Source organism: Balaenoptera borealis (assembly GCF_965194805.1).
Source record: "Balaenoptera borealis genome assembly, contig: HAP1_SCAFFOLD_1717, whole genome shotgun sequence".
Classification (NCBI taxonomy): Eukaryota; Metazoa; Chordata; class Mammalia; order Artiodactyla; family Balaenopteridae; genus Balaenoptera; species Balaenoptera borealis.
The window spans coordinates 79,278-89,325 of NW_028122525.1; the positions used below are offsets into that span (position 1 = coordinate 79,278).

A 10,048-nucleotide genomic window follows, 5' to 3' on the forward strand; every position below is an offset into this window, starting at 1 on the left:
AGGTTTGAACGTTATCCTCTCTCCTCTGTGACTGACGCTACCTGCCTCAGTTTACCCACGTACTTGTCACTTTCACTCTCTTGCAGTTTACTCTCAGTGGGCAGCACTGGGGCCTGTTCCCTACCTTGTCCCACCGTCATTTTTGGACAAGGGGCCCCTCATTTTATTTTTGCATTGTGGCCCCCAAATTATGGAGCCGGTCTGCTGATCGGCGCACCAGGGCTCGAGATCAGAACCTGACAAGGGTTTCTGAGTGCTGGAGGCGTCTCGGAGATCTGAAAGGGGAGCGAACGTCCACAGTCCCATGGAAGGGCCGCGCTGAGAGCCCGCTGTGTGCCAGTGAGGGTGACAGTGCGGGCCGGGATGCTACAGACAGAAGCGCTTTACTTCAAGGAGTTTACCCAGCAGGGCGTTTATAAGTAGGACAAAGCCTGGCGGTCCAGGGGCCGCCCGGGGAGGAGCGGGGAGAAAACCCGAGCGGCAGGGAGCGGAGTTGGGGCGTCCGGCTTTGGGCGCAGACCCCGCCTCGCCTGGGTCGCCAGTCTCCGAGAGCTGAAAGGGCCTCTGTGTTCCGTCTCCCGCCTGCCCGCGGGCCAGGAGCGCATTTCCTCAGCTGCGCCAGACCCCGGAGGCTCCGCAGACCCTCCGGGGACAGACACAAATAGTTCCCGGCCCAGCTGCCTGGTCAGTTACCTTGGGAACCAAACTCAATCGCCTGACGTCACTGGGCCGTTGCGCAGCAACCGGCAAAGACTCTCCCTCCAGCTCTCCCAGCCTCCGCGGTGAGGTAGCCGTCGCCATGGAGACGGCGGGACTGGGCAGGGCGGTGGATGACCCCGCCCGGCCGCGCGGTCCTCGCCACCCCTCGCCCGCCCGGCCGCACCCTCTGTTCCGATCCGGAGCTGCTCCTCCCCGCGACGGAAGGGGACCAGCCCCAGCCGAGGAAACAGCGCCGCCTGGCCTCGGGCCGGCCGGTGAGGGCCCCGTGGTGGCCTAAGTGAGCCCCGCAGCCAGCCGGGACTTCTCCCCCAGAGAAAGGCCTTTGTTCACCGTCACCCATCTGACTGACCCCTTTTTGGTTCCAGTGTTTCTCACCAGGCCCCAACCTGGGTTCCTGCTCTGGAAACAAGGAGCAGGTGGCAGCCCGGGGCGTTTCCATTCCCCTCCCCTCCAGTCGCCTAGGACATCTCAGCCGCGCTTGGCCACCTGCCTTGGCAGAGGAGACAGTGGGCCCTGCTCACGCCACTCTGCTCCCATCCTTGGTTCCCTCGTCCACTCCTGCGCCTTCCCCTGGCGTCTGTGCTGAGGCATTCACTTCCGTGCCTGCCGTGCTGGGTGCGGCTTGGCCAGGCCACCCCTGGGTGGGGGGAGTGGGGAGGGAGGGACCTACCTGACCACTTCGCAGAGTTTCTGGCATGGGTGTTGGTTCCGAGGCTGCTCCATCACCCTGCCCATCTCCATTTCACACCATAGCAGGTTATAAAGTGCTGAATCCCCAAGTGCAGACTGGGAGATGAGGCCCAGAATTGTTCAGGAGCCATCAGAAACTGCATTTTGACAAGCACTCATAAAATACAGGTGGTCAGAAACAAAAACCATGTGTTTCAGGTGAATCCTATTTTCTCATTGATTGATATTTAAAATTCAGAGATCCAGAGGAATAATTTTCAATCCATGGAGCTGGAGGGAGAACACTTCACAATGCCTCAGATCTTTCCAAAGCACGTGGTTAAAGGAAAGTTCTGACTGTGGGCAGAACATTCACAGACAAGCTCACGTGTAGCGGTGGGCACTCTGCAGGGCTTAGAACCTAAGACTGGGCTCTATGTGGTCTTGTGCAAACAGCTGATCTCATCCGGAGCGCCAGCCTGGTTTTGAGGGAAAAGTGACTATTATTTGCCGGGGGGCTTTCAGATGCAAGTGCGGAGGGAGGTCAGGGCTGTGCCACCTGCCGTGGGGAGCCCAGGCGGGCCGGGAGAGGACACGTTGCCTGGCTCCCTCGTTTTGTCTCTGGGAGGGGCGTGGCTCAGGGTGCCCAGAACTGCTTGTTCAGAGAGGTACCACGGGCACTGGCTGAGGAAGGCCTTTCCAACATGTGATCCAGGCTGGGCCAACCAGAGTCCTTCCCCTTGGGATTTATCTGACTGGAGCAGGGAAACAGACCTTTCCTCTTGGTCTGGGAAGCGCAAGGCTGTGGGCCCAGAGCCTCCAGGAACCTCATTCCCCACGAGAAGCAGAAGCTTGGGGGAGGGGCAGAGTTGCCATGGAGGCAGAGGACACAACAATGGAGGCGTCCTGCTAGCTTTGAGTCCCTGACACCAGGCATCTTGAAAGCCAGTTCCTTCTCAGCCCTTCTCTGCCCAGCCCATCAAATCCATGGGTTTTTGTCACTTTCCGTTAAGAGACTCCTGCCCAATATATAGATGATGGAGGTGTCCTGACAGCTTTGAGTCCCTGACACCAGGCATCTTGAAAGCCGGTTCCTTCTCAGCCCTTCTCTGCCCAGTCCATCAAATCGGTGGGTTTTTGTCACTTTCTGTTAAGAGACTCCTGCGCAATATACAGACAATGCAGAAAACCACAAGGAAGGAAGAACACTAACATGTGTCACATGCCTACTGTTAAATGTTATTTTTTTATATGCATTCTTGATCACAGCATCCCCGTGAGGCATTTTGTAGATGAGGAGCTGGAGGTTTGGCCATCTTCTAGGACCGCAGTGCCCACTTGAGGACTCCACAGGGAGGGCCAGTGCAGGTTCAGTGGATACTGCCCATCCAGAAACTCCTCGGCCAAGCCCTACCCTTGAAGCCACGGTGTTCCTCTGCTGTCTCCCAGGACTTGTCGGTTTCCTTCTGTTAGCCATGCCCCAGCCGGGCTCAGAGGTTAGGATGTTGTGCCTGCCCCCTGGCCCTTAGCTCAGCCTAAATGTTTCTTTAAGCAGAACCTCTGCTTACTGGCCAATCTCTCAGTGGCAGAACATACAACCAAAAAGACTGTTGTTGATCCTAGAGAAACGCTGGTGGCTGTCAGGTGTTAACCCTAACATATAAACCAGAAGGGGTGCGGAGGCACCAGCTTTGTTGGGGTGAATTTATAACTTTGTTGTGCCTCGATTCTCAACACCAGAGAGTACCCTACCCTGTTATTCTGCCGACTGCTCATTCTTTTTCCCCTTACACACCACCATCTGTCTCTACTAACTGCCTCTCCCCAGTGGTTCAATGGTGGTTCAGTTTTTATTCATCCAACATGGTGGGCTCACAGGCTCGTGACGGGCTGGGTCACCCCCGCTTGCTGATTGCTCCTGTGTCTTATGTATTGCTTCCTCTTGCCTGTAAAACGAGGAATCTCTCCAAGCTCCTGCCTCTGGGCCTTTTCTTTCTCTCTCTGGCCAGAGCTGAGGTGCACCCACTTCTCTCCAAGTTGGATTCCTCAGCCCTGAGTGCACAGCCCTGACCTTTGGCCCAGGTACAGTAGCACCTGGCTGCCTGCAGGTCCCACCTGCAGAGAAGATGCGTTGCCAGGCATATTTGCCAACACAATTGTTAATCCCACTGCAAAGAGGAAGGGCAGGAGCAAGCAGGGAAATTCCGTTCTTAGTACATAGCTCCACAGAACCCTTCCGTCCTAATAATCACAATGATCGTTGACACTTATATTGCACTCAGTTGTGTGCCAGGCACCTTTCAAGCACTTGACTCATTTAATCCTCACAGCAGCCTGACGCGGTAGGTGTATTGTCATTTTACAGATGAGGAAACCGAAGCATGGGGGGATGAAAGTAACACAGCTAGAAGGAGGTAGAGCCAGGATTCAAGGCAGCCTGACCCCCAAAGCCATGCTCTTTCCAACTCTACTGGCTTTCACGCACAAAATGGTGTTGGTCCAGCAGCCCTTCCTGTGGGGAACCCCATTTCTGGGCTGACCCTGGCCTCAGAGGCAGACACGAGGCCCAGGCCAGGTAACGAGGTATTTCACTCCCGCAGCCTCAGTGGTTGGTTCAGCAGAGAGCATGGGAGCCAAGCCAGGCCTGGCAGTGTCCTCACCTGGGACTCTCCTGCCAGATGCAGTGGAAACAAGGGCCTCTCTCTTTCCAGGAAGGTGGCTGCGTGCCTGAAAATGGAGCCAGCACGGAGGGGCTGAACTGGAAAGACAGAGCCCTGAGGACACGGCTGAGCCCTGGGTCCAAACACGCCCGCGCTTGGCAGTTGTGCTAGTTGGCTCAGCCCTTCCCCTGACCTGGGTTGAGCTTGGTTTCAATCTTTCATTCACCTTTGCAGTCTCAGTATCTAGCAGTGCCTGGCGTATAGTGGCACTTACCTGGTTCAGAAAATATTTGTTGAAAGCATTTGAGAGCCACCCTGGCAGCTCTGTCTCCCATGCCCTGCTCTGGGCTCCAGGCAGATTGAGCTGCTCAGCCGCCCTCCCCCACCAAGCCCCCATCACGCCTGCCTCGACTTTTGTTGTCCACGCCTCTGTCGGGGACACCATCTCTCCGCTCTTTTTAGGTCTGACTCAAGGAGGCCCTGATACTGGGGTCTGAACTGACGATCTCCCTCCTCTGAATTCTTTGCTTTCACTACATGGGGACAGTTCACGTCTCATCTACAGAAAGTGGCAGCTCCTTGAGGGAAGGGGATAGACACACCTGGTTGTCTTTTCATCCCCTTGGGGCCTGGCATCAGACTTCCTCACAGGAGCCATCTGCCGGGTAGGGGTGGTAGGGTGGTAGACGCATGCCTCTGGGGATCAGGCAGGCAACTCAGTACTGACGTAGGCCAGGTAGTTCCCTCTAAAGTGGGCAGCTCAGCTGCTGGTTGCCCAGAAGAAATAAGGCCCCTAGGTTTCTCAAGAGAAGCAGAAATCCATGTTTTTATTTAAAATCTCCTGGCTTTTAAATGTTAGCAACTAATTCCCAATTTAAGAAACACTGTGTAGGGGGACTTCCCTGGAGGTCCAGTGGTTAAGACTCTGCGCTCCCAATGCAGGGGGCCCAGGTTCCATCCCTGGTCAGGGAACTAGATCCCGCATGCTGCAACTAAAGAGCCCGCATGCCACGACGAAGATCCCTCAAGAGGCAATGAAGATCCTGCGTGCCGCAACTAAGACCCGGTGCAGCCAAATAAATATATAAATAAATATTAAAAAGAAAAGAAAAGAAACACTGTGTAGGGCAAATCCATCAGTGGGCTGGTTTCAGCCAAGGTCTCCCATTTGGAGGCTCTGCAGGGAATGAGGGATGGATGAATGAAGGAATCCACAGCCAGGGCTGCAGCATGAAGGTGTGTGGGTTGTGACCTGTATGAGGCACCCAGCCAAGGGCAGGAGTCGGGGTTGATGTCCAGCCAGATCTTCACTCACCAAGTCATGTGGCCAGCATGGCACTGTGTCTAGCCAGAGGGTGGGCTGGTGGCTTTCCACAACTACTGAAGCCCGCGCGCCCTAGAGCCCACGTGCCGCAACTGCTGAACCCATGTGCTGCAACTACTGAAGACCATGCGCCTAGAGCCCGTGCTCCGAAACAAGAGAAGCCACCGCAATGAGAAGCCCGCGTACTGCAACGAAGAGTAGCCCCTGCTCGCCACAACTAGAGGAAGCCCACACGCAGCAACAAAGACCCAACACAGCCAAAAAAAAAAAAAAAAAACCCATGTAAAGAGACCTGGGTCTAGGGTGACCAAATTACCCTGGTTTGCCTGGGGTTTTCTTGGTTTTAAATCTGAAAGTCCCATATCCCAGGAACCCCAGGCAAACCGGGGTGGTTGGTCAGCCTACGTAGATCCCTGATCCCACTGTGTCCCCAGCCTACTGGAGGATAATAATCATGGCAGCTGACGTGTGTGAGCTTATTAAGTGCCAGACATCATGCGTTAGGACCTGTGTTGTTTCCCTTACATCTCATAACATCTTCATGGTGTGGGTTCGTTATTTGTTCTACAGAGGAGAGTTGGAGGTTCAGAGGGTGAAGGGATTGGCCCACGGCCAGTAGCCATGCTGGGGTCTGAGCCCACACTGGTCTCCTTCCCGGCTCTCAACCCCACACTCTCAATCCCACGCTCAGAGAGCCCGGCTGGGCGTCCTGAGCCTGCTAAGCCAGTAGGCCCTGGGGAAGGATCAGATCTTACTTCCTCAGAAATGCACTTACCTGGTTAGAGGTCCAGCCAAGATCAATTTCTGCATGTCTGAGCCCCCAACGCCTGGCCTCCCAGGCCTGCCCAGGCCCTTCTCTTTCTGCACTTTGGCCCCCAGCCCCTGAATGGGACAAGCCGAGAAGCCCTCAGGGGACACCTTTCTGTTTCCAGAACACTCTAGCCCCCTCCTGTCCCTCCACCCTGTGCCCGCTGCACAGACAAGGTATGAGGCTGGCGCTTGGAAAATAAACGCTCGGCGGTGATTTATTGCCCAGTCTGGGGAGAGCCGTCCAGGGTAGGGATGCGTGAGAGAGCGGGGCATGAGTGTTCCCGGGGTCTCGGGAGGCTGCCGAGCGCGGGGCCTCGTCCGAGTTGGGGCCGGCATGGGCCTGGCGTGGGGTGAGGTGGCTGGTCAGGTAGTGCATGGCTGAGCGGATGCCCTCTATGGTCCTCCGCTCCACCGATTCCAGCATGTGGGTGATGGAGTGCAGGGCCGAGCTGGTCCCCACTGCCAGCCCGGGGGACGAGGCAGAGCTGGCACTCCCCAGGACGCTGGAGATGGAGCGCAGGCTGGGCCCCGTGTTGTGCAGCAGGTCTGTCACGGAGCCGTGGCCGGAGGCCAGGATGCGCGTGGCCATGCCCATGGCAGTATCAGACCACACCAGGATGTCTGCCGGGAGCGGATGGACCCCTCACCCCCGCCCCGCAAGCTGGTCATGGAGCGCATGTAGTTGTTCTCACTGGCCCTGGAGTCCAGGGGCCTCCTCTCCACGGCTGCGCCTCGGGGGCCTGGCAAGGCAGGGGCTGATGGCAAAGCATCAGTGTCAGGGTTCAAGGCCTCCTGACCCTCAGGTTTCTCCTCAACAGCTTCAGCAGTGTCAGCAGCCCGAGTGTCAAGCTGGTCATTGGCATCTGCCGTGCTCACGATGGGCTGAGCCTCCACATTTTGCGGGGACTGTACCTCAGCGCTGGGGGTAGATGGAGCTAGTTCCTGTTCCCTGTCTGGGACGCCTGCCGCTTGTGGTGTCTCTTCCTTAATCAGGGAGTAAAGTTGGAAAATCTGAGGATTCTCAGTCATACTCGAATCTTGCACCAGCACTTTCTGCACTAGGTTCTGGAAGCCCATGGACCTTTGCAGGGCCCCTGGGGCCGGGGGGCGAGCAGGGCTGTGGGCTCCTTGGGCTTCTGGGCATGCCCCGCGGCAGCTTCGTGCTTGTCCTTATCCCCAGACGCTGACGTGGCCCCCAAGGTGGCTGGCTTGGAGGCCTGACCTACATCCTGCTGTTCAGCCGATGCTGCAGTGTCGTGAGCTGTTGGGACATCTACAAGGAGGGGGACCTGGCTTTGGGACCCCACTGTTGGGATGTCCATAGACCTGCTATCACCATGTGTGGGGTTGCTGGAGGCTCTGGCCTCTCCCGAGGGCATGGTGGTCATCTAGGCCCTCTGTCACTTGTGCTGGTTGAGGGAATGGCCATGGCCCCACTGGGCTGAGTTGTCCAGGTAGTGAGGTCACAGGGGGCTGTTGAAGCTGGCGATGTCACAGGCGCCTGCAGAGCAAGGGTCCTGAGCCTCCGGAGTGGCTGCCCTAGAGGGCTGAGTCTATGGGACTATTTGTAGCCAAGTTTGCTGGTATCTAAGGAGAGAGACGCAAATGTCTTGGAAAAGTATGGAGGTTATATACAGGTGCAGGGCCCACAAGGAATCCGGATGGCTGTGACTCTGATGAAAGAGAATGGGATGCAGGTGTTGATTTATAATAAATGTTATAAGGGACCACTCCCAGCACCTCTCTGTCCACACTGGTGAATGATTTGGCCAGTCTTTCTGCAGACACAGTTTTGCAGCAGTGGTGAGTAGGAACAAGTGAAGGCTAAGGGCCTGGGCAGCTCCCAGCCCTGACTGTCTTTGGTTGTGGGGAGCTACAGACTGAATGTTTGTGTCCCACCCCAAAATTTATATGTTGAAAGCTAATTCGCAACGTAATAGTATTTGGAGGTGGGGCCTTTGGGAAGTGATTAGGTCATGAGGGTGGAGCCCTCATGAATGGGATTAACGCCCTTATAAAAGGGACAACACAGAGCTCCCTGGCCCCCTCCTCCATGTGAAATGCAGTGAGAAGACTGCTATCTATGAACCAGGAAGCAGGTCCTCACTGGACACTAAATCTGCAGCCCAAATGAGCTAAGACAGAGTTTTACCCTGTGACTCAGGATAAACAGTCTCCATCTTCTCCCTGTTTAACTAAGCTGGGAGGGCAGAGAATAACAAAAGATCTGTAAACCCTCCAGTATTCTTTGGAAACCTGTAGACCCAGATAAACCTACTTGTGCTTGTGTTCTTCATTAAGAAGGTGGTTGGAGTGAAGTTTCTAGTCTGTTGTGTCTGTGCTTCCCCTGGGGTTATCAGCTAACATTTCGTGCCTGCTTATCATGGGCAGGAGAAGGAGCTAAACATCTAATCCTTCCAACTACCCCGTCGTCTCTAGGTAGGTGCGGATCCATTATTATACCCATTTTATACACGGAGAAGCTTAGCCTCAGAGGGAATAAGTGACTTATTCAAAGGCACACTATTAATAAGCACTGAATCTGGGATTTGAACCTTGTCTGGCTTCATAAGTCAAGCTCTCCAGCACTATTTTACACCCAGAAGGGATATTAAAATATTGAATGACTGGCGTGCTAAGGATACTGGCTAACGCAGAGAGAGGCCTGCCATAATCCCACCACATCAGTAGGTAACAGTTGCTGTCACTTCTCCCAGCACCAGGCTCAATGCTCAATAAGTATTTCTTCTCCCCATGTATACTCTGTGGCCATCTCAGAGGTCACAGGGCAAACCCAATTTTGTTGGGATGGGACAACCCTGTATTTTGTGAAAGAATCATGGAGAAGACTGCTCGCTGCTCATTTGAGTAGCCCTTCTTCCTTAGGATCAAAAACCCAGTTTTATTCAGGGTGGCTATGTGCCTTGACAAAGAATATATTTCCCAGTCTCTCTTGCATCTAGGTAAGCTCTTCTGGTCAATGAGATGTAAGCAGAAAGTATTGAGAGGAACTTTAGAAAGGATCCTTCAAAGAGCAGAACACCTTTTTGCTCTTTCCCCTTTGCCATTCTGTTATCAAGAATGTGAAGGCTGGAGCACCAGCAGCCATCTTGATACATGAGGTAACCTTGAGGTTGCAGGGACACACGAAGTGCCACACAATTTGTGGGGCACAAAGATAGAAGGAATCTGGGCCCCATGGTTAGAGATGCCACACCAGCCACCAGACTGTTGCTGTCCTCCCGAATTCCTTTACATGAGGGAAAATAATCACATATATGTTCAAACTATTGTTATTTTGGGTCTTCTATTACATTCAGCTAAAGTTAATTCTTATCCAATTCTGACAGTTATGAGATTCCTGTCAGGTGGTTGTTCAGTGTTTTTTTGGATATCTTCTTGTCCTAAAAATCAAGGTCTGCATATTGCATTGAGTACCTGGCACTGTATAGGCGTTATTCTGCCACGTTTCAGGTGAGGAAACTGAGACTTAGAGAAACTAAGTACACAGCAAGTTCTTGATGTCACCTAATGGACAGCCTGTGACCCGCTACAACCATCAGGCACTCTTCATAGGCCCTTAAGTCAAACTCCTTGTCCTCACCTTCCATTTGGAATTCGATTTTTGATTCTACATGTTGCACTTTACACTTACCCTTGTTAAGTTTCACATGTCTTAAAAATCTGTGCTGAGGAAAGACAGAGGAGAATAAAGAGGGATTCATGTCAGAGAGCAGAGAGGATTATTAAAATTTGGGGACAAAAATATTGTCTGTTTATAAATAAATATTAAATAATATTGGTGTAGAACATAATGTATATTCTGTTGTTACATGAAATATACATATATACACACAGATATAAA

The 10,048-nt window shown here is 53.7% G+C and overlaps 1 protein-coding gene across 1 annotated transcript; it reads right to left on the reverse strand.

Annotated features, from left to right (window-relative positions):
- Positions 1-4,684: 4,684 nt before the first annotated feature.
- TEX44 (testis expressed 44) lies at positions 4,685-7,577 on the reverse strand (the record flags this gene model as incomplete). The annotated part of the gene is given in 5 exon segments (XM_082409299.1): positions 4,685-4,745; positions 6,149-6,255; positions 6,440-6,810; positions 6,813-7,289; positions 7,292-7,577. Coding segments are annotated over 5 exon segments (1,296 nt in total). The 5' UTR covers positions 7,572-7,577.
- Between the last annotated feature and the right edge of the window lie 2,471 nt (positions 7,578-10,048).